We start from the raw sequence: 25,280 nt of genomic DNA, 5'->3' as shown, positions 1-25,280 counted from the left end.
TTTAGGGTTGCTTGTCTTAGCAGTGGTTTGACGATGGATGATTAGAATAAAGTCATATAGTTTACAACATAGAAAATTAGTTTTTTTGTGGAGGTTAGAATTTAGGAATAGTTCTCAGGATAGGCACCCTTAGCTGAACTTAACACCTTTTACTGAGGGTGTAGCCTGTTAATTATAATGCTCTTTTCAACTCTAGGAAGTGAGAGTGGGTGACTTCTGGATATCTCATCCTCTTTATTCTCTCAGCGTGAGAGCCATCGGCCTTTCACTGGCACTAGGTTCACCCTAACTAGGTACCTTTATTTTAGCTGGTACTAGGAATTTCCCGTCAAGCCCTTTCCATAGCTTCTTTATGGAACTGGGCAGTCGCACCTTGGATCCTGCTTTCCTTCATTTGGCTCAAACCATCAGCTCAGTCTTTGAAGTTTTAACCATTTTTCAAACTGTGTATTCCCCCTTCCCACATGTTTCTCCTGCCCCCTCCTCTGCACTGAACTGTATCTCGAGGCCAGCTCCTCAGTGGGTTCCCTGGTTTTCATACCATTTCATATCATACAGGATGGATGAGCCACTGCTTAGAAGTAAATGTTCTGTCGGTTCTATGGTCAATGATATACAGGTCTTATAAAACATACATTATTTTTTCATTTTAATTTTGTGCTACCACAGTTTCCATTTGCTATTGGCTGTTGGTTGTGAGGTCTACTGCTTTCTTAAAATATACTATTGCTTTGCACATTGTGGGCCTGGGAGCTCCAGGTGCCAAATAAATATTTAATAGGACTAACACACCTTCAGTGTTTGAGTGATGTGAGTTCCTGGTGAGCATCTACATGCTACTTACCTAGTCCAGGCTGTGCAGCCAAGACAGCCCTGGGTGGCCCAGAAGACCAAACATTTCATATGAACCTTTCCCCTTCAGGGTGATAAAAATCAGGGCGCTTGTCCACAGTCCTTGTTACCTCCATGTTGTTGATTCACTTGCCAGTTGACATATTCGAGGTCAGCCCACATAGCTTTATCTTTGCTTTCATGTCAGGAATGCATGTTTGCATCCTTGGACTGGCTTCAAGGGTTTCTGGCAAAAAATTTGCAGTCCGTTGATGGACTTGGACACAAATAGAACCTAACCAAGTGTGAAGGGAATAATGAATTCAGATTGAGATATTTGGGAGAGACTATGGAGGAAGTTCATCCAGTGTAGGGCCTCGTCTTGTTGGGTAGCTCAGATATATTAATATGGCTCTTATCCCAATTAACAACGTTACACATTTGCCCCTAAACTCCAGGTGCATCATTGAGAGGGGAAGGAATTTGCTTCTCTTTGGAGGCACATTATTTCCTCAGGGTTCTCATTTGGATTGCCTTGGAGGTTGGTGTGATGCCACAATATGCAGAGAGGCTGAGGACGGGGAGGCTGGGTGGGCTTCACTCTCCAGCCAGCTCTGATTTCTGGGGAGTGGTAGTCTATTCAGGGGGCTCCGAGGCCCTTTTTGGGTGGGCTGGGAAAGAGTGTGCAGTTCCTTGGTGATGTCTATCATACGCACAGTGGGGAACTAGCAACATTCATGCTAGGTAGTTGCCAACCTTGCCATAGGAAACAAATGTCACTGACTCCTGCCTCTTTTTCCAGCAGTGGTCAGCGCTGCTTGGTCAGGCTGTGGGCATAGATGGGTTGCATCCTGAGTGAGAAGATGCACTTCCAGATATGTTTTTGTCTCTTCTTGCTGCCAGGACTAGGGTTAGCATTTATTATTTGACTTAAACTCATTCCCCCAAGCTCTTACTCTGTTTTCATCTGCCAGCGGTTATTATTTAAGTTGTTGCCCTCACAGACTACTTTCTTGGCAATAAGCACAGACTAGAGCAAAGCTTCCCCACCCACAGACTGATTATGCAGTGTCACTGGGAGCCCCCAACACTGGAGAGATGCTGACTCAGGAAGTCTAGCGAGGGGTCACCGGGCAGGACTTTTAAAAAATGTTCCCAGGTGGCTCTGATCACTGTCAGGTTTGGGATCTAGGGATAGAAATAAGTCAGTCTTACATATTTCTTCTTTTTGGGGCTGCAGCTTTTGGCTAATGCAGTTTGTATATCAGTTTCTCAAAAATCCTCTTTTATGTGCCCTGCACAGTTGTATGTACACAGGGGAGGGCCTGGCAGGGAGCCTTCGCTAAATGCTATATGTCATAGATCATCTGGTTCTTGTGAGGTGTGTGTGTCAGAATCACATGGGGAACACTTTCAGTGGGTAGGGGCCTGGGCTCAACCTGGGGAGTCTGAGGCGGCAGGTGCGGGGCAGGAGGAGCTGGGCACTGCACTTGTGCTTTGGCTGAGTTCCTGCTGACTCTAGGGGGAGCTTGGTGACATTCTTCATGGTCCACAGGCCCTTGTTCAGAAATAACTGTATTCTCATTTAGGAGAGCTTTGAGGCAGTTGGAAAGCATTGTTGGTAAGGATGTTGAGGCTTGAGAATGTAATGCTATTTTCTCTACTTTGGGCCACACTCAGCAAATAATTGCCTCTGGGATATATCCCCAACCTGTGCCCACCCCGATCAGGGAAACACAGTGGGGAATTCAGAAATGGACTCTTCAGTAGGCGGTGCCTGAGTCTCCTCAGATGACCTGGTGCATTGGGCTAAGCTGCTAAACACACAGCCCGAAGTGGATTTGAGTTGGTTCCTCTGAATGGTTTGAAGGCTCCCTCACCACCTTTCAGCACTTCTGATGAGTCCCTGTTTTTTATTGTAAAAGTATGATGATAAGATGAAAAAATGGCCTCTATTTTTTGTGTTTTTATTTTCTACATGTCATTCCAGTCTTTGGTTCTGTGAATACACATGTTTACATGGTTATAATCATGGCCCCTCCAGTTAATTGGTTTGCCCACAGTCTTACTGTGAAGTAGAGCTGAGATTTTAAGTTGACTGGGCCCTCTACATACTTGTGTTTCCTTGCCTTGGTGGAATTGAGTAGAAGGTGCAATATTTAGGTATGACCACAGGGTGGTGCCAAGAATCAACACATAGCTGCCCCCACCTCCATTGGACTGGAAACCAAACCAAAAACCTAAGCCTGTGATCTGGGAATTGGATGAGGATATGGGGAGATGGCTCAGGAGTATGGAAGACCTGGCAAGTATGGTGTGGATAGGGATCGAATTTACTTCATGGTCTCGTGTAACCTGAATCTGTAGTCTTGATGTCTGTTGATGTAATTGATTTTTAATACAGTTTTGATCCTAAAGGTTTTTCTCGTGCCCTATTTTTTACCTTTTTTGTATGAGTAACTTTGAGATGTAAAGGGCTGATAAAGATTCCATTGATTGTGTAAGTCTTACAGAATGTCTTCTAATAGACTGTGAGACGTAATCTTCTGTGAAGATAATACTCTTCATTGTCCTTCCCCTGAGCACTGGGCCTCTGTGGCCAGGGCCCCATTGGATCCTGGCTTGGGAGGGTTGGGTTGTGCACATCCAGTGTTCTGAGGAGAAAGCTCTCAGCATTTCAGATGCTGAGGGGTCAAGCCAAGTAGGATGACTGTTACGAAGAGAGTCTTGTGGATTTGGAACGTTGAGGCCTTGAGGGCCTGAGCAAGGGTGGCATTAAGTGGGGGTGGGGGCGGGGACGGGGGTGGTGCACAAGAACATCGATGGCTGACATGTTTGAATGCATACCTCTTAGTGGTTCCTGTGGTTCTTCTTGTTCCATAGGTTAATGGGTTTAATCCTTACAGCTACCCAGGAGATAGGACTTTGAGCCCAGAGAGATGAAGTCATTTGCTCAAGGTAGCAGTCAGTGGAAGGTCTTGGAGAAGGAAAAGGGGTCTGAAGGTGGTTTGGGACACATGAGAGTGATCTCACAGCTTGGTTTGCTGCAGCAGACTCGGACAAGCATTGCTTCAGTGCCTGGTTTCTCCCTCCATTTGATGGGGGCCAACTCCACCCCATTGTCCCATTCCTATCCTGAAATGCTTCTAAAGGCAGTGCCCTGAGAACCACCACCCTCCCAGCCTGTTTCCATTTTATTGTCTTCCAGGAACCTCTTCCTTCTGTCTAGCACCTGTTTGCACTGGGATTGTCCTATCTGTCCTTAATTTGGATCCTGGTTGTACCCGATGAGGATTTAGCAATTTTAGGCTGTGCTTCAGCAAAGGCCAACTGACAATATGGAGGTTGACTTGATCATGCCTTTTTTTTTAAAGCCCAAATTAAGGAGAAAAAACAAAACTCTCCCAAAATCTGAGTTTAGTAAAAGTTTAAGATTTTACCCAGAAACCTAAATATAATGATTTTAAGAATGTTCTTAACTTCTCTGAGAGGTCATTTTTCTCAAGAAATAAGCCTGGCCGGGCACAATGGCTCATACCAGTAAACGCATTACTTTTGGAGGCTAAGGCAGGAGGATTGCTTGAGCTCAAGAGTTCGAGACCAGCCTGAGCAACATGGTGAAACCCCATCTCTACAAAAAGTAGAAAAAGTTACCTGGGTGTGGTGGTGTGCGCCTGTAGTCCCAGCTACCCACAAGACTGAGGCGGGTGGATCACTTGAGCCTGGGAGGAAAAAAAAAAAAAAAAAGAAAGAAAGATGCCTATGTTCTTTTTTTTTTAGGAATCTGTAAGTTGAAAGAAAAAGTTACACTCTTAAAACCTATTTATGCCTAGTGTTCCATTATTGGAATGCTAAGCGTGTGGGAGTTATTTATACCCTACTGCTCAGTGTCATTGCCAAGGTCTGATTTTTCACACATGTCTACCTCCTGAGGGTGCATGTTACCACGTGGTACACAGAGTTAGTTACTGCTACAGATACTGGCGTGCTGGGAGCTTGTCAAAAGTGATGTGAGTTTTCAGAAACATTTTTGAGAAAGTATCCAAAGACAGGTACATATAACTTTATTGCACTACATCCTATACTAGAACTTCTCTATTAGTTATGCTATTGTGCAGTAAAAAGAAAATACAGAAAGTATTACTGTTGCATTAGTTATGGGTTTGGCATTTTTCATGTTCCATTTTTGGAACACTAGGCAAAACCACTACCACTAGGACTAATAATACCTTTTTTCCGTTTTAGTCCCAAGATGCCTCGAACACTAAGTTTACATGAAATAACTGACCTTTTAGAGACAGATGACAGCATAGAAGCAAGTGCTATAGTGATACAACCACCTGAAAATGCTACAGCACCTGTTTCTGATGAGGAATCAGGAGATGAAGAAGGTGGAACAATAAATAATCTGCCAGGTTCTTTGTTGCACACAGCTGCGTATCTTATTCAAGATGGCTCTGATGCTGAGTCTGACTCTGATGATCCCTCATACGCACCTAAAGATGACTCTCCTGACGAAGTTCCATCTACGTCTACTGTGCAGCAACCTCCACCATCAAGGAGGAGGAAAATGACAAAAATTGTTTGCAAATGGAAAAAAGCCGACCTAACTGTACAACCTGTAGCAGGTAGAGTTACAGCACCACCAAACGATTTCTTCACCGAAATGAGAACTCCCACAGAAATTCTTGAACTTTTTCTTGATGACGAGGTCATTGAACTCATTGTCAAGTACTCCAACTTATATGCTCACAGTAAAGGTGTACATCTTGGCTTGACTAGCTCTGAATTCAAATGTTTTCTGGGAATTATTTTTCTGAGTGGTTATGTTTCAGTTCCTAGAAGGCGTATGTTTTGGGAACAAAGAACAGATGTGCATAATGTACTGGTTAGTGCTGCCATGAGACGTGACCGATTTGAAACTATATTTTCTAATTTGCATGTTGCTGACAATGCAAATTTGGATCCAGTGGACAAATTTTCCAAATTGCGACCTCTCATAAGCAAACTCAATGAGAGATGCATGAAATTTGTTCCAAATGAAACATATTTCAGCTTCGATGAATTCATGGTTCCTTATTTTGGTCGTCATGGGTGCAAACAGTTTATTCGGGGGAAGCCCATTCGGTTTGGCTATAAGTTTTGGTGTGGTGCCACCTGTCTGGGCTACATTTGCTGGTTTCAGCCGTATCAGGGTAAAAACCCAAATACTAAACATGAGGAATATGGTGTTGGTGCGTCACTTGTCCTTCAGTTTAGTGAGGCACTTACAGAGGCGCACCCTGGACAATACCATTTTGTGTTCAATAACTTTTTCACCAGTATTGCACTTCTTGATAAGCTCAGTTCAATGGGACATCAGGCAACAGGTACAGTGAGAAAGGATCACATTGACAAAGTTCCATTGGAATCAGATGTAGCTTTAAAGAAAAAAGAAAGAGGCACATTTGATTATCGAATTGATGGCAAAGGCAATATTGTCTGCAGATGGAATGATAACAGTGTTGTCACTGTTGCCTCATCTGGTGCTGGTATCCATCCCCTGTGTCTTGTCAGTCGTTATTCCCAGAAATTGAAAAAGAAGATCCAAGTTCAGCAGCCAAACATGATCAAAGTGTATAACCAATTCATGGGAGGCGTAGACAGAGCTGATGAAAACATTGATAAGTATCGGGCCTCAATCCGTGGAAAGAAATGGTATTCAAGCCCTCTTTTGTTCTGTTTCGAATTGGTCTTACAAAATGCTTGGCAATTGCATAAAACATATGATGAGAAACCAGTGGATTTTCTGGAGTTTCGTCGACGTGTGGTATGCCATTATCTGGAGACCTATGGTCATCCTCCAGAACCTGGCCAGAAAGGAAGACCTCAGAAGCGTAACATTAACTCCCGTTTTGATGGCATAAATCATGTGATAGTCAAACAGGGAAAGCAAACGCGGTGCGCTGAATGTCATAAGAACACCACTTTTCGATGTGAAAAATGTGATGTTGCCTTACATGTGAAGTGTTCCATTGAATATCACACTGAATAGCAGGTGTCACCACCTCCTGAGACAAGAAACATAATTTTATACATTATGTACAGTGGTTTTGCCTAGTGTTCCAATTTTGGAACATCACATAACAATGGAACATAATAAATTTTTTTATCTTCAAATTTTTGTTCCTTGAATTTTTCTAGGTAACATATGAATTTAATGCAAAAATTCAAAATATTGTAACCTTAGACATAAATGGGTTAAAGATGTTTTCTTAGAGAGCACATTGGCTTCTTTTAAATAACAAAGCTGAGACACAAATGAAGACTAATTTTGCTTCCTGCTCTGCACACCTTTCATTTTTGGCTCTGGGCATAATTGTCTGCATCAGTCTTAATTTACTCCATGAGATCTGCTCTCCTAACTGAGGGTATTTCATCTGCTCAGATGTGCCAATTAAGTTTACCCAGATAGACCATAAAAAGGCAGATAAGAAAAGTAAAACACCAAGTATCTCAATTTAGCAAATTAGACTAATCTGTAAGGGATTCTTAGCTGTCTGAAATAGAAAGCCTATCATACTACAGAATGCAAACTATATTAAATACCCAGCTTGGTGCCTGAATATATTTTTAAAAATCAAATTGTACTCATTGTGCCTCTGTTGTTGGATTTCTTAAATGGATATTGCAATAGGTAGAGAATGATCCTGAGGTTGAAATGTCACTCTCTTAAGAATGATTTAACTGTGTGATACACAGCTTTTTACTTACAAACAGTGCAGATTTAAACTGCTTTGTGTACAGTGACCCTTGCAACATAAAAATATTACAGTAGAGCAATAAGATCTGTTTTGAAATTTGAGCACCACGATAGGTGCCTTCCTTGAAGTTTTGGAGACAGCATGTTTGTTTTATTAGTATGATCTTGGGCTACTAATATTTGACAATTCCCATTAATATGTGTATTCTGTCCTTTTTGTGTGTTGGTATGGGCAGTTGTGTACATTGATTTGTTTAGTATAAAATGTATATTACATGATTGTTCAGCCTAGATTATATACAGTTCGAAGAAGTGCTAAACTGATTTTACTGTTACTTGGAAGAGTTTGCAGGGGTGTAGTGAAAAGTGAGTTTTGACTTACCTTGCACAGTATTAAGGTGGGGAAGGAATCATATTGTACAAAAATGAAGGCAGTCTTTCTCTTCTTTAAACCTTAGTCCTGATATTTTTTTAAGACAACATATGGTTTGAAGTTTTAGAATTTGGTTTGTCCTTGTGCAATTGCTTTCGTTCTGTGGCAGTTAAAGAGGACCCTTCCTCTGGCACTGTGAGAAAAGGAGTGGTACTAGGGAGTTTGGAAAATACTTTTTGAAGACAGTATTATGTAACAGATAGAAGTATAGACTCTAGAACCTGATTATCTGGGTTTGAATCTTTTCTTTAACTCATTGGTAATCTTGGACAGTTTCCTTTCTTTCTCCCTGTCTGCTTTAACTGTTAAAAAAAAAAAAAAGAGAGAGAGAGAATAACAGTAACAATAGTATTGATATGGTTTGGGTTTCTGTCCCCACCCAAATCTCATCTTGAATTGTAATCCCCATGTGTCAAGGGAGGAACCTGATGGGAAGTGACTGGATAATGGGGGCAGTTTCCCCCATGCTGTTCTCATGACAGTTAGTTTTTATGAGAGCTTATAGTTTTAAAAGTGGGAGTTTTTCCTGTGCTTGCACTCACTACTTCCTGCCACCTTGTGAAGAAGGTGCCCTTCACCTTCCACCATGATTGTAAGTTTCCTGAGGCCTCCCCAGCCATGCCGAACTGTGCTCGGGTATTTCTTTATAGCAGTGTGAAAATGGACTCATACATACAGTATCTTCCTTATTAGGCTGTAAAGATTAAATGAATTAATAAATGTGAAATACTTAAAATAGTGCCCAGTGCCCAGTGTCACTATCAGTCATAATTACTATCTGTTTTCTGACCCAATTAAAAAATATGTACGTATGTGTATATATGTAATCTCAAAACAAAACTTGTCCAGAGCTAGCTGACTTTCCTTAAGGAGGCAGTATATAGTATATGAGTTAGACACCACGGGCCATGGAGTGAGTGCCAGAGCCTTGCAGGATAGCTCTGAGGTCTTGTGTGTCCACTCACAAGATGGGGTAGGATGGGGATCACAGCATACCTTCTTCATGGGTGATGATATGTGTAAGATATTTGGCATACATCAGGCACTCAGTAAATATTAGCTATTCTTGTTACACGCCCACTAGCTAAAAGTTATGACAGAGATTCCACCAAGGCAGTAAGATGCTTGAAATGAGGGTCTGTGAGAACCATGAAGGAGGGTATATAAATACTGATACGAAAATGTGACCTTTCACAAGTAAAGGCAGTTTGACAATTGATACCACAGGTTGACATCCCTAGTCTGAAAATCCAAAATCTGAAAATGTTTTAGCAACCTGATGCCACAAGTGGAAAATTCCATATTTGACCTCATATGTTGGGTCTCAGTCAAAACACAGTCAAAACTTTGTTTCATGCACAAAATATTGTATAACATTACCTTCAATCTGTGTGTGTAAGTTATGAAACATAATGAATGAATATGAAACATAAATGAATTCATGTTTAGTCTTGGGTCCCATCCCAATATATCTCATTGTGTATACACACAAATATTCCAAAATCCAAAACACTTCTTGTCCCAAGCATTTTGGATAAGGACTGTTCAACCTATCATAGGCATAGCAAAATCATTAACTGTTACAAACTTTGTTTTATTGATGTTATGCTTTTGGTACCTTTTATACATTTTTAAAAATAAGCTTAAGGCCCACTTAATGATAAAATATCTATAAAAATATAAGTACGGTATCAATATTGGGAAGAAATACAATTATTTCTCCTTTGAACACACTAGGGGGCACTAGACATCTGTCTAGGGGACAAACCATGCAACATGCCCCTTGGTTCTAAGTGTAGTTAGGTCTTCTGTGTCTTCTCTTTTGGCTTGATTTCCAGCCTCCTTGCTGTCCTGGATGATAGGATGTCCTGACTGGAATGTCCTGCCGATCTTGACTGACCAGTATGGAGTGAACTAGCATGACAGTCTTCTATGCTTGGGGGTTGAACTGAGCTGCTGCTGGCCTAAGATTGCAATAGGTGTTTTGACATTTGCTATTTTTTATTCCCATTTAACCTGCAATTAATTAAAATTTCTCAATCTTTTTGTGTAATCTGCCAACTGTTGCAGCATCTGAAATTTATGTAGTCAAAAGTATAATGTACATACATTATTTCATTTAGTCCTCATAAAAAGTCATTATTTGGCTCATTTTGTGGTGGAGGAGGCAGATTCAATAACGTTACATTATGTTTTCTACAGTTCAGGCCTCCCCTTACTAGTTAAAGGCCTGTAATGCACCTCTTTTGCCTACATTTATCTGAGATTATCTTAAATCTGTGTCTGTTGCTGGGTTCTCCTCTAGTGGCCACCACTGGAGCCTGACAGGGGCTTTAGGAGTTAGAAAATGCCTTGATGGGTCGGGAATGTTGGCTAAAGCCTGCAATCCTAGCACTTTGGAAGGCAAGGCAGGCAGATCACTTGAGGTCAGTTTGAGACCAGCTTGGCCGACATGGCAAAACCCCATCTACACCAAAAAATACAAAAATCATCCGGACATGGTGGTGCACGCCTGTAGTCCTAGCTACTCTGGAGGCTGAGGCACAAGGATTGCTTGAATCTGGAAAGTGGAAGTTGCAGTGAGCTGAGATCGCGCCACTGCCCTCCAGCTGAGGTGACAGAGCGAGACTTTTTCTCAAAAAAAAGAAAAAGAAAAAAATAAGATGAGCAACACACTTACTTTGTTTTATTTGGGTGCAGCTGTGACTTTTACATGTATATATTAAAGAAACAAATGAAAGTAGGAACATCAAAAACACTATTTCCTTCCTAATAATGTAAATACAGTTTAAGGCTAGACTTTTTTCCTGTCATAAGAATTCTGTCATAAGAAGGTGCTTCTTTTGCCCAGCCTTTCCCACCTGGTCCTGGGGAAGCTTGGGACCAAACTCAGGGCTCCTGGTTCTTCCTGTCAGCTGGCATGCAGAAACCAGGCTCCTTACCGTTACCTGCTGGTGATGAACCCAAAAAATGGAGCACAGACTTATATCACACAAGTTTTTATTTATTTACCTTTTTATTGTTCAAAATAATGAGCTTTCCTTCTCCTTATCTCTTTTTTTTGTTATAAGATTCTAAATTAAGAACTTCTGTGATGTTGCAGCCACCCTCGTTATGGTTCATTTTTTTGTAGTGAACCTTAACCATTTTTATCCAGTGGACAGAGCTAGGAGCAGTGCTTTAAAGTCATATGGGTAGAAGGAGTAGGAAATGCAGCAAGAGGTAGGCTCTAAATGAGATAGAACAGAAAGTTTCCAGAACCCATTTCTGGGTGACCCCTTTTGACCATTTTCAAGCCATGCTTCTCTGTCTGTGTCTTCCTTTTCCCTAACCCGATTATGAACTTCATTCATTCATTCAGCACTTACTGCCTGCCATGAGGAGGCATTATACCAGTCTCTAGTGCTATAAAAATGGCTAAGACAGTGTCTGTCCCCAGGTGGCTTCCAGTCCAGTGGAGGAGGACACTGGTATGGATTTCACAGTATGCTACACTTGATGGGCACTGTAGTAGAGATCCCAGGTGTGTCCAAGATGTCACGGGATTGGGAGGGCCCTTAGAAGACAGGACGCCTAAGTCTGGCTGGTCATGGGAGGTTTCTATGAGTGGAGGTGCTGCGTGAGTGAGGGTATGAAAGGTCTGCTGAATGTGTAGATATGTGTGTTGGGGGAAGGATTTGGGGACAGTACAGGAATGCAGGTGCACAGAGATGAGGAGGCTGCATACATGGTATGGCACAGTGATAGCTAGCTGTGTCTTTCCACTTACTTACTTTGAACATCCTCAGAATGCTGAAAATTCTTCTAAAATAAATTAAATGACAGTAACTAGCTTTCAGGGTTCCATTGACAAGGCACCCTAATAGGTTACAACTGGAGGAAGCATTGTTCCTAGTATTGTTCAACTGGTTGTGCTGGGTCTGAGTTGCTTCTGACAGATGATTATTGCAGTCTCAGCCCCAGGCCCCACAGCCTGGGCCAGATTCTCATTCCTGCATGAATGTAGGGAAACCAGGGAGTGTTTTCTCTGTCTGCATCTGACTGGAATTTTAGGTTTATATTTGTTCCCAGCTTCTCTTGTAATTGGCTGCCAGTGGAGTTGACAGCAGGCTGAATCTGGCAGTTGTGTGAGGAGCTAGAAACACAGCCAGTGAACACCATGTCCACCACTTCGTTTTATGTGGCTGCAGCTGTGACTATTACGTGTGTGGATTTTTTAAAATGAGAGACTGGAGAACATGAAAAAGTTATTTGTTTTCTAAAAGGGTAAATATTGGACTATTTACTGCTCCCTTCTGCTTTTTCTCAGTTAACTGGTCTACTTATTGAAATAACAGAATTTAGACATTTTGAGGTCATTTCTAATTTTTAAGATTTCAGCTTACTTGGTGCAGATCTTAATTCTTACCCACTCCCTACCAATTTTAAGTCAATCTGTATCTATTTTTGTTACTATCACGTAAAGGACTGCCATACTTAATGGCGGTTTACTATTTACAAATTTGTGACAGAATTTTTAAATTAAGATATTCCAACAGGTACCATCTGAAGACTAGGTGTCTTTACTCCTATGGTGAACACATTATTCATAATAATTTACTGAGCATCCATTTGATGAGCTATCACAGTTTCTGTTCAGGTATACATGTTCAGATAGTTCTGTTAAACAGTACATTGCAATATGCACATTGTATTGGGCCACATATGTAACCTGTTTTCTCTTCTTTCAGTGAACGTAATAATAGTATCTGCTGCAGGGTTGTCGTGAGGATTTCAGAAAATGTGTGTGGTTATATATAATACTATATCAGTTTATTAAGCACTTCCTAATCTAGGTTCTGTGCTAAGGTGCTTTATATGCGACACCTTATTTAATCCTTCCCAGAACCCAGTGAAGTAGGTGCTGCTGTTCTCCCCATCTCACAGTAGAGGAAACTTAGATGCTGACGAAGTTAAGTTACTTGCTGAGGGTTCATGAGCTAGTAAATGGCACCAGGATTTGACTACAGCCAGTCTGAGCTCAGACTTTTGTGCCTGGGCCTGCACTTCTGCATATGTCAAACCCAGTGTGTTCGTATACAGAATCCTTTACATCTGCTGGCCAGACAGACTGCTCAGCCTGCCAGACTACAGGACAGGCTGGTTAGACATGTTAAAGAGAGCACCTTAAAGTCTCTTGGCAGCATCTGGGATGGGGAAGGCATGTTTCTGTGTATGTGCAGATGAACTTGGTTCTCCCCCTTTCCCTAGTGCGCTGTGGTATACTTGTCGGCCCCACCTTCAGCTGTGCTGCTTCAGTGGACCCTTATCAGATGGTCAGGTCTATTTTGGCTATAAGTCACATGAGGAAGTATTGCGTATGTAACAGAAGAATCTCTTCGCCTCTCTGTATGTGTGTGGTTTTATAACCATGGTATTTTCTGTCTTTAATATGTGTATAATTCTACTGGGGCGATTTGTCTTCACAATGATACAAATACTTGTAGGCAATAATGATTTTCCCCACCACTTTTAGTCATCCTTTAGCCAAACTGAATAAATGTTTGGCCCTTTTCATCTTTCTTTATGAAGCGGAAGGCACTGAATACAATCGTTTCTGTAGTGGCTTATGTGGTTTCCTAGGTGCTGAGTTCTGTGGTGACAAGATGCCTATATATTTTAGGAGGGAGGGAGGGGGAGGAAGCTGAATCTTGTCGATGCAGAGTGATGTGGTGGGAAATTTAACAGCCACAAAGATTGACTGGCTAAGTCTAAGGAAATGGTCGTCATATATCAATGAAGTTTAAAAAGTGATACCCTGTATGTAAAATATTTAATGACCTTATTGTGCCAGACTTCTAAAGGCAATATATTCTGGTGTTTTTATTTCTCCTTCTGTAAAATTTTCTTGGAGAAATTGCAAAGTGAAGTATGTTTAAGTGGCTGTGATTCTTCCAAGGTTTATGTTATCCACAAGTTTACTAAATACAAGTATCCTTTGTTATGCAGAAGTTTGGCTCTGAGTTCATAGTTTTGATACTGAGGACTCTTTCATTATGTAAACTGCTCGATTGCTGAATTACAGAGTGAGTAGCAAGAATTCAGATATGTGTATCAGGAAAGTATATCTATTCAGTTTCTAAGTTTTGATAGTAAGGGATACCTATATGCCAGGACTTCTTGGCTTTGACATTATTGACATTTGAGACTTGATAACTTTTTACTGGGGGGTTTGGGGGCTGTCCTGTGTGCTGTAGGATATTTAGCAGCATACCTGGACTCACATGCAAGATGCCAGTAGTAGTATATCCTCCCAACTCCTTCCACAGTTGTAACAACCAAGAATATCTCCAGGCATGGTCAGATTACCCCAGGGTGGGGTTGAAGGGACAGAATTGCTCTCTGTCAAGAACGGTTGTTGTACACCATTGCATTTAACTAAATTTGTAAATAACATGAAACCCAGAAGACTCACAACCACCTAGAGATACTTCATTTTGTCCATTGCACGGTGATAATTTTTAAGGAAGAAAAATACCGGTGGAGAAGAAGAGATTGCCTTTAGAAGTTAAGCACAAAAAGGACATTAAGTTTTTATATAAAAAGAGTACCACTTATTAAACTATTGTCAGATGATAGCTATTTCCTTGACTTGGCCATATACTGCCTCTTCCATTTGCTGTTCTTCTCTGGAAATGACCAACAGTACTTCATTGATCTTATTTATAGGTCCTTTACTACCGTGCAGTGCAATTTCAGATCACCAGTTCTTATTGATCACAAGTAAATTTTAGCTAGCCCTTCCTTTTGTTACCTTGAAGAGTTGAAATTTTCAACAAGGCAAGGGTTTATCAGAGGATGTGCTTTAAGGCCCACCAGCAGCTACTCAGATACTAGTATTGGGCTCTGTGCTGGTTTTGTAATGGACAGTACACCATACCTCTGGCCAGGCAGCATGTGTAGTATTACCCTTTCATTTTCCCTTGCCTTGCCTCAGGCATTCTGTCTTACTCTTGCATAGTCAGTGGCAGATAAATGCTGTATATGTGTTGCTGCTCTTACTTCCTGTGAGTTTTTTTTTAATTATAGTTTGAAAGCATTTCTCTGTATTATTGTTTTATTCCATTTCCACCATTTTGTGAAATTCAGAGCATCAGTTGCACCATGCCAAATGAAAAAAGTCATCTTTTTATTTTGAAAGTGAATAGAATTTGAGGCTTTTTTTTTTTTCCACTCATGACAACTAGGGTCCATTATAGTTATATAAATGCAAAATTAGTCTTGTTAAATGGGTGCACCTTCTCCATAACCTTGGTGTGTTGCTAAGACTTTCAGATATTTAGATGAAATATATTTCCTTCTGAAATATTTAAGTGTTCGCCTTATTTTATATCTGAAAGTATATTACTAAATTTGTAACTTAGATTTTATTCAGTGAACACATATTTTTGAGTGGTAGCACTATCAGTGCTTATATATTGCTGATGCCTCTTCCCCCAGTTAAGTAATCAGTAATGTGAACCTGATTCAGTGATTTTTGACCCAAAATTTGCTTTACGTTTAAGGTACTTTGTTGTTTTATGCTGTGATTATCATATCTTTAGCACAGAAACAGTAATTATAAATAAAATCTATTTTTTGTTACATAGTATTGCTGTTGTGAAGACACTCAATTATATTGAAATCTTTACTGAATCTTTTCTAGAACTAATTTCATGTATTACGAACTAGCAGAGAAATTTTCCCTTAGGGTATGCCAGAAGAGGAGAAAGTAGTTTTGATAATGAAATGAGACCTTAAAGAAATATTTCTAGTGCAGCTGTAATAATTTACATAAGAAATGAATTGAAATGGCTGGAGAGAAGAATTGTTTTTCCTCTTTGAATATCCGTGTTTTGGGTAATAATGGCAGCATTAACCTAAGAGACCATTGTAATTTGCCTGTTTTTTCTTGTACATTATCAGGAGCTATCTTTTTAAATCTATCTTGTGATCAAAATAATGGAAATATGATTTTTATTTTTATGGTAGGAGATGGAATAAACTGAGACTGCAGGACAAAGAGAAACGTCTGAAGCTGGAGGACGATTCTGAGGAAAGCGATGCTGAATTTGATGAAGGTTTTAAAGTGCCAGGTTTTCTGTTCAAAAAGCTTTTTAAGTATGTACAATGTGTTCTTTCCTTTCTATTTGCTGTCAAGCCATTATGTACAAATTAACATTTTAGGAATTACATAGTAGTTACCTGTGGGCCCTGAAGGTACTTGCAGCAATTTATTGCAAAAACAGATACTGTCAAATGAAATTATAGCCACGTGCTGTTCATTAAAATTGGATGATAATAAATTGACTAAAGTGTACATTGGGTATGTTTGTAAACTGATGAATCTATACGGACCTGTCTCAGCAGACTAAAAGTAACACATTTAAAAGCCATCTATGTTGAATAATTTTTTGTTCTTAGTAATTTTAAGGTGCCAAACTCCTAATTTCTTAAATCAGATTAATAGGAAGAGTTGCATGTTAAAATCAATATTGGGAAGGATTTTTTTTTCTTATATGTGGGAATAAAAAACTTTTGAGATGTTTTGAGTGTCTTATATTGTACCTGAAGGTATAATATTTTTGAGCTGACCAAATGTGCATCTGAATATTTTATGTAGGATGTCATTCTAATGTCAAAAGAGAAGATATGGGCAACACCTTGACGATTAAGTTGCTATCTGAAGCCAGGTTTCATGTGTCAGTGGCCAAGCATTGGAGATGACCGGATGCTGCCTGATAGATGCGTGCATGTCATCTCTAAGGGCTGGCCGGTCTCCCGTGATGAATGTAAATACTGAGGAACATTTTCAGTCTCATCACTCCTGGGATTTACTTAACAAGATAATTTAGGAAGCCTTCTTAGATGCATATAGGAAGTTAAACCATTACATGGCTTCTTTCTGTCTCTTTTGTGTAATCAATTTGTGGTTGGGAGCAGGATGCAAAGTTCTTTCTTTGAGATGATTAAGTTTAGTCTCCTTTATAGATTCAGTTGTCAGCCATGCCCTAAACTTGTGGAAGAAGTCTACTTAAAAACAGCATGCTCTTTATATTTTCTCTCAAAGAGCTTATATTACAGTTTTAATTTTTCTCTCCATGGGGAAGTGGAGAGCGAAGAGTAGTTATTTTATCCCACTAAACATTATAGAAAGCTAAACTCTGAAGATATGAAGTGACTTGATGTGATTGCTTTAACTGGACAGAGGAACAGCCATGCAGAAGTTGAAATCCGAATCTGTAGTAATATTTGCAGAGAGGTAGTTGCTTTGTTTATTGCTTCTCCCAAATGAAAATTAACTATGGAAAGGTAAATAAAGGCCACATTTATTGGCAACTCTTTTTGTTTTCTCTAAAGTGATTGTTTATTAAGAAACAAGCCAAATACCATCAGTGTTGTACTAGCAAAAGGAATACCCAAATTATAGATTAAATTGATTTAAAAAAGACAGGATGCTTCTGTGTATGTGTAGTAAGTGATTTGGCAAATATCCTCAAGGATTAAGTTGAGTCTGCATTTTTGTATAAATGTCAGATTTTCTAGCAAAGATATTTCACAATTAATAGAACTAAACTTTGCTTACTAAAAGTATTTAGGATTCAGTGTATTGACAAAACTCTATAGTAGTTAATATAAATAATATTTGTTTTTTAAAAATTAGTCTTAATTGCACATTCCTGGAAAGTATTGTTTTTTAATCTGTGCAAAAACAGGATTTTAAATATTTTGTAAATGTCATAAAACTTCTGTTCATTTTCTTTTGCTGTATGAAAAAAATTAACAGGATCGATAGTCTTCATTTTTCTTTTACGATTACATTTTAGCGGGGCCAATTTAATTTTAAACTGTAGATATATTTTTTACTGTATTTACTGCATTCTATGGAATTGAATTAACAGGGTATAGAGTTGCACACAAGGGAGTCAGAAGGTACAATTAGCCATTTAAGTACTATTTTCTGCAAGATAATGTTTAACACTTAAATTTCTGTTTTGAAAGTTTGCCCAGCAAGTACATTTGTCTATCTAATTTAGCAGTCAAATGACAAACTTCAATCTTTTGAGCTTACCTTCAGCCACACTAGTAAATGCAATCTTGGGTTAGTGTGGCAATGCCAATGCACACCAATTATCTGTGGTCACATAGTGATGCCTCAGTCTCAAGGGATAGCAGAATAAATTTTTTTATGTTGTATATTTACAAAAATCTTTAACTGTCCCTAAAAAGTAATTTTTACATGCCTTTCAAAAATTTTGAAAACTAGATTCTATAGTATGTTTTTATTTACACTATGTAATTGGTTTACACTGTTTATTATCTGCAAGTGAATTTCCTTTAAATACCATCTGAGGGCCTTCATGTGTTGTGTGGAAAGAAAGAGCCACTCTTTGCTATCTTTGTAACTATCCCTAGTTGTTAGGGATCCTGCTCGAGATACGACTTACATGCTGCCTAGTAAGATATTTTTTTAATGTCATTTTCTTAGTGCTGTTCATCTTCTTGTAAACACATTCGCATGCTGTTTGAAAGCCCTCAAAGATTAGATTTGTAGATGAGGAAACATCCAGCACATTGTATGCTGCCTCTCCTGGGCCACACAGATTCTAGTTGTCTTAACCCCCTCTCAGGTTCCTTCTGAGAGATCCCCTCTCAGGGATCCTATGCTATTTACCATTCCTTTAATAATTTCTCAATTGCTCCTCTCCATACTCTCCCACTTTAATTAAGTTGATGAGCCCCAAGCAAAAAGAGTTGTTGGACCCATGTAGGATGGAGGCAATGTGGTGTAGGAATAATACACTAGAATAATCACTGGGAGATTTTGTTCCCTGACTGGAGGAGCTGGTCCCATGGTTGTTCTGTATCTCAGCAAAAAGAGGTCAATTGACTAGATTTAGTGATTCTGGAAACTAATTGCACATCAGTTTTTTTGGAGAGCTTTTTGCCGTATGTCTTTTTCAAAAGTTGAGATTATTCTAGTGTAGCCAGTTCATGAACCAACTTTTGTTCTAAATCAGGGTTTCTCGACCTTGACACAGTTGACGTCTAGGGCTAAATAATTTGTTGCTGTGGGGACTGTCCTGTGCAGTATCAGATATTGAACAGCTTCTCTGGCCTATACTATTGCACTTCTCCAGTTGTAACAAAAATGTGTTTAGACATTGCCAAATGTCCCATAGGGAGAAAAATTACCCCTGGCTGACAGCTATTGGTCTAGATCATTTCCAGAATCACTTTGGAAACATACAGTTCTGGATTTCAGCTCTGGCTTGCTCATTTTTTTCTAGCAATGTGACCTTTGGCACGTTACTTAACCATTCTGAGCTTTTGTTTCCTAGTGATAAAGTGTGCTGATGATCTCCTTTGTGCAGGTTGATTGTGAGGCTGTGTCCAAACCACCTGGCCTGTGCCTCCTCAGCAGCCGGCTCCTTAAGTGGTAGCCATTATTCTCTGATTATATACCACATATTTTTGGAATTTCTCCTTCTTCCCAAATTGAACGATCTTGTATCTGTACTAGACTTCATCGTGTTTTGATTTTTAGTCCTTTTCTCCAAGGTGCATATCCAGTGTGTGTATTATAATTAGCAAACTTAATAAGCAGCAAAATTCTCATTCAGAGTTTTCATTATGTGATAGGTAATAATGGAACAGCTAGAGTCAGACTTCTAGAATTGCTTTGCAGAATACTTGGAGAAAGTTAATTATGATATATTTACCGAGAGGAGATTAAATAAAACCAGTTAAATGAGCTGAAGTCCAAAATGAGATTTTAGGTAGACATACCAGGTACCAGATAGTAAATATTTGGGCAGCAAAACAACAAAACCATCTTCTTTTAAAATGGGTAGCCCATTAGCCTTGATGTTTTCTTTGAAAAAAAAAAATCCTTTATCTTACATCATCTTTTTATTTATTTATTAGAGATGGGATCTCACTCTGTTGCCCAGTTTGGAAGCCGGTGGTACAATCATGGTTCACTGTAGTCTCATCCTTCATGGCTCAAGCAGTCCTCTCACCTTAGCCTCCTAAGTAGCTGGGACCACAGGCATGTGCCACCACTCCAGGCTAATTTTTTTTTTTTTCTGGTAGAGATGAAGTCTCACTATGTTGCCCAGGCTGGTCTTGAACTCCTGAGCTTAAGTGATCCTCCAGCCTCAGCTTCCCAAAGTGTTGGGATTTACAGGCATGAGCCACCTCATCTAACGCATCATCTTTTAATTCAGGTGATATTTGCTTTAGATTTTGTAACTTGGGATATAATCTTCATACCATTCCCTGTTGTTAAGTGTTTTTTCCACTCTCGGAAAATTTTTTTGTATTTTTCTTTTTTTAACTTTATTTTTAGGTTTTAGATTAAACATATCATTGATGGAGAAAGAAAAATATCAACTTCTACTTTTTGCGGGGCAGGGGGTGATTTAAATTATTTCTCTTTGGCCCGTATTCCTTATTTAAAATCTTAATAGCTATGATCTTTTTGTACCTATGGTAAACTCCCTGAATCAATTTCTGCTTTGAAATATTAAAAAGACCTTTTGTATTATTGTTGAGTCTTTAAACTGTTCTTTTTTGCATCTGCTAGTAATATGACAGAATCATCTCTTATGTCCTAATTTTGAGAGCAGCCCTATTATTCAGACTTGTTTATGGCCTTAAAATTTAGTTTTTTCTATTAAAAGATAATATGATTACCAAGTGACTTTTCAACAGTATAAGCTGTAGGTTGTGGTGTTCTCTGTCTGGCTTTTTTGATGCTATTCAGATTGAAAAATAAACATTAGTGCCTCTTTTTTGTAGAAAAATTAATGGAACTTTATGAAAAATGTTTGGGATTTTTCCCTCCAGAAAGTGAGTAAAAAATAGTAAGTTTATGCTTGTTTAGCAAGCTATTTCTAATGTTGAAAAGAAAGGAAATAGTCTCTAATTACCCCATCTATCAGTTTAATTAGAAATGTGTTAACGTTTTGTAAAGAAAAATTTGTGATTTTATGCCTAGGTGATCAAAAATGTATGACCTTATAAATATAATACTCATGTAAAACACACATCCGGCATGTTTCTCTGACTGGTACTAGAACCTAGCCAAATGATTAATTCATGAGTACTTTCTGTTATGATCTGTATTATCCACCATTTGCCATTTTCTCTTTTCTTGTTGGTGTTTGTTGTTGTAGGTACCAGCAGACAGGTGTTAGGTGGCTGTGGGAATTGCACTGCCAGCAGGCAGGAGGAATTCTGGGAGACGAAATGGGATTGGGCAAGACCATCCAGATAATTGCCTTCTTGGCAGGTCTGAGCTACAGCAAGATCAGGACTCGTGGTTCAAATTACAGGCAAGTGCTCCTCTGCAGACTGTCAGTCTGTGGAGCTCGATTAATATTTCATCAGATGTATTGCTGTGGAGGAGGGTCTTGTGAATTATTGATGATATTTCAATTACAATATTCCTTTAATTCTTTTAGTGGGGGACATCAAAGGAAAAATTTTACGAGACAATGGAGCTGTAGGGCAGGAGAAATTAAACATGTAACACTTTTAATGAATTCCAGGCATTGATGCTTCATTTTGCAGATGAGCCCCACTAGATATTTTGGGTCAATACGATGTCTAAGGTTAGCTTCTACAAATGGATTGTTTACAAACTCAATTATGTTAATATCAATAGTTTACACAATATGGAATTTTAAATTAGACATAATACCTTTAGTTCCATTTATTAAATTTTGCATTAAAATAGTTGTTCTGGCAGGAGACCAGGTGAGCATTACAGTAAGTACAAAGTCTATTCATGGGGAGAGTTGGAGCTTTGAAGAAGCCATTCTCCCTAATTTCCTTTATAATGAGTGTGCATGATAGCATTTCTAGATAGCTTGCTCTCTCTTTTGTTTTTGAATGAAGTTACTTGTCTGATCCCTGTGCTTTCTGCCTTTCCCAATCTGTGAACCTTATGTAATAAATTCTAAGGCCAAAACCTAAGTGACTACCTAAAATGGTAGAAAACTATGTTTAGATGTTAATCTTTCTTCTCTTTAGAAATTTAAATAAACTATTAAGGCTTTTGTATTCCAGAAGAATAAGCATTTAATCTGTTTGGTGTGGTAGGACTGAAATACTTTATTTTGAAAGACAGTACTATGAGCACTTCCATATTTAAACTGTAAATTGACTTTACAGAAATCGGTATTGGTAAAAATATTGGTAGGTAAATTATGTAGGATATTTCATCATATTGAACCCAGATAAGTCCAAGCTCCTTGTGTTTCAGGACTTATGTAAAGAGTAAGAGCAAGGTGTTAGCTAGAGGGGTGTGCCCTGGAAACCTCAGACACTCACTACATATGATTTGGAGATAACCTTTACAGTAGTGTCAGTGTGCCTGAAGTCAGCAAGTGCCCAAAGTTCTTCCTACACTCCAGCTCATCAGCAGCGAAAAGCTTAGTAGAGAGCCAAATATGAACCATAAACTGAGTCAAGATCATGTTTCTTTAGTCTCCAGAGTTTAGTGTTTTGTTTTTATTTCTTACTCTTTTCGTTAAGTTAGCAGATCAATACTTCTGTGAGGAGTGTTTGGAGTTTTAGAATATTTTAGAACCCCAGTTGCATTTATATAGATGTAGGAAGGGGAAGAAAACACTTGGAGATTTTTAAATGCTAAACGTTTTGTTGTTGTTGTTACAAGGAAGTTATATTGAAGCAGGGGATTTTTTCAAAATATGAGAATTCTATTACATTTTGCTTGGAAGCATGTGAAAACATTCCAGATCTAAGGAAAAGTTGAAGTTGAAAGTGGGCATTTAGTGTTGTCTTATCTATGACTTTATTTTTTTAATATGCTTTTTCTGTTTCAAATAAAATGCTTTTTCTGTTTCAAATAAGCTCTTTGGTTGGCTTGTTTTCTGCAACTTTATTGGGTGTTTTTGGTAACTAGACTACCCCAAACTCCTCCAAATAGTTTCTAGGACTCTTTCTTTCCTTAAATGGTTTCTAGGATTTTCTTATTTCCCATTTCTTTTCTTTGCTTCCCTTCCTATTATCATCAAACTTACGTGGAGTCTAATGCTCGGGTCCTGGGAAACCTAAAGTCATCCCTGCAGTGTAGTTTTGATCTAAAAATTAAAACATGCTCTCTTGGGTGGTGACAGTCCTACTAAGAATGAAATCAAGGCTAATAATGAACAGCAGCTGTAATCAATTAACTATCAATGCTTATATCCTCTTCTCTATAATGAAATAACGTGGCATATTGGACTACATCCCAGATTGTCTTTATTAAGATGGTATTGGTGGAAGTGGCTTGTGAGAATGTGGTGCTGCACCACAAACACCTGGGCTCCTCATGAGTGGAAGTTTACAGAGGAGTGTGGTCCCCTCCGTTCATATGTACCAGGGCGGACTGGACCGCATCTTCCTAACAACTTTATAACACATCCTTCTCTGGAACCAGATGAATTTGGGAGTTCTCTATATTTATGTCTTACAGAAAAATAGCTCTTAAGGTCAAATGAAGTTCTGTGTGAGCTGTTATTGCCTCATTGGCTATGTATATTTCCTGTGAACTCTTACAAACTGTAGAGGGGCCCTAATTTGAGATGATTTTAGTGTTGTAATTTTAAGGACCATGAACGTTGAAGTAGAAACAGTGTCTCTGTAGTACCAAGAAACTTCATGGTAAAAGAAATTTGATTTGTTGTTTTTTAAAAATGTGTTTTGTATGTGTGTTTCTAGAAGACAGAGAAGCATATTACATATGGTTAATAAACATCTATACTGGTTGCTGTGTTCCCCGTTCATAATAGATACGCCACCTTCTTTTCACTTTGCCGTTCATATTATAATGATAGGCCCCTCAATCTTACGATGAAAAGGAAATAAATTGACTTTTCAAACTTCAGTTAATTTTTTAAAGTCTTGGATATCATTTTGTTAATTTATAATGTTATTAAATTTAATAAACTTTCAAGGATAATTATTTTACTTTGTTGTTCCTGGTAAGTTCTGGGTATGACTAGCAGATTTCCATCTTGCAGGTTGATATATTTGACCATGGAGCTATTGGCTTGCCCTAAATTTATTAGGTAATCAATGGTAATCAGAGATTAAAGGAATTGTAGTCTGTTTGGTAATTGATGCTAATCACTGTAGTACACTTAGCCATTACTCAAGTTCATCTCACTGGAATTAGGGGTTAGGAAAGGGTGGTTCAGTTGACGACGTGACTGTTAATGGAGTTGATTGTCCTGCTGTGGTCCAGCAACAATCTAGGTCTGCTTCTAGATCTCAACTCAGCGTGAAAATCTCCAAATTTTTCTACTAGAGGGAAAATGGCAGAAATTAAAGGGCATCATGATAATGCCAGATAGATGTTCAGCCGGAAGAATACACTAGCCTTAAATAACAAAATGTGAGTCATCAATGTAGCAGTTTGCAGAAGGCGTATTATAAAAAAGAAAAAAATACTGTATAACCTGAAAAAACATATACATGTATTTATGCTTATTTGAATGTGAGTTTGTTGTAAAAATGTTTTAGACAGCTTTTGATTGGTTGTTTCCTAATCCCTGCTAAGTGCATATTGATGATAACTCTTTTATTCCCCTTGGAGGACAGAAAGAAGCTGGTGCATTTAATCCTTTTAGAAAGGCTTGCTGCCACGGAAGGGGCCAGGGCAGAGTCCCACTCTCCTCAGGGAGCTCGAGGGGTGCCTAGAGAGGCCCTGCCTTGGTGAGGAGCATAGCTTAGAAACTCTGTAGGAAGAGTGTCGGAGTCTGCTGTAGCCTCTGGCTTCTTGTAGTCTGACCCTTTCCACCCAGTTGAAGGGCAGGGACAGTGCTGACTGTAGCTGGAGGCAGGGAGGGTTTCAAAGTAGACATAGGTATTTTGTCACGTTGGAGTATAAGTATAGGCCTCATTTAAGTTAGGGCTTGACCAAAGTTTCGTTATTTTTCTATAGAACTACAGATTATTTTTCAGTTGTATAGTAGATGATTTTTAATATTTCAAGCACTGTATGATTTACTCTTTAGTTATTTGTAAAAGTTGTATTTTGTTTGTTTGTTTGTTTTGAGACAGAGTCTCGCTCTTGTCGCCCAGGCTGGAGTGCAGTGGCGCAGTCTCAGCTCGCTGCAACCTCCGCCTCCCGGGTTCAAGCAATTCTCATGCTTCAGCGTCCCAAGCAGCTGGGATTACAGACACTCACCACCACACCCGGCTAATTTTTGTAGTTTAGGTAGAGATGGGTTTTTTTTTTTT

General features: G+C 39.1%; 1 protein-coding gene across 2 annotated transcripts in view; it reads left to right on the top strand.

Moving 5' to 3' along the window:
• Nucleotides 1–25,280, top strand: part of LOC105517716 (DNA excision repair protein ERCC-6) — a 75,649-nt gene that overhangs the window by 10,738 nt on the left and 39,631 nt on the right. Inside the window, exons 5-6 of one of the 2 annotated variants that reach the window (XM_011950365.1) lie at nt 16,017–16,145; nt 21,206–21,364. In XM_011950365.1, coding sequence (XP_011805755.1) covers nt 16,017–16,145; nt 21,206–21,364 — 288 coding nt within the window. Of the gene's footprint in view, nt 1–5,076; nt 7,082–16,016; nt 16,146–21,205; nt 21,365–25,280 lie in introns of those variants that run through there. The other variant, XM_011950366.1, reaches the window with a different exon arrangement.

This window comes from Colobus angolensis, unplaced genomic scaffold (genome assembly GCF_000951035.1).
Source record: "Colobus angolensis palliatus isolate OR3802 unplaced genomic scaffold, Cang.pa_1.0 Scaffold306, whole genome shotgun sequence".
In the NCBI taxonomy this organism is placed as follows: Eukaryota; Metazoa; Chordata; class Mammalia; order Primates; family Cercopithecidae; genus Colobus; species Colobus angolensis.
The sequence above is the reverse complement of the archived record's forward strand: the minus strand, read 5'-3'. Positions and strand labels throughout refer to the sequence as shown.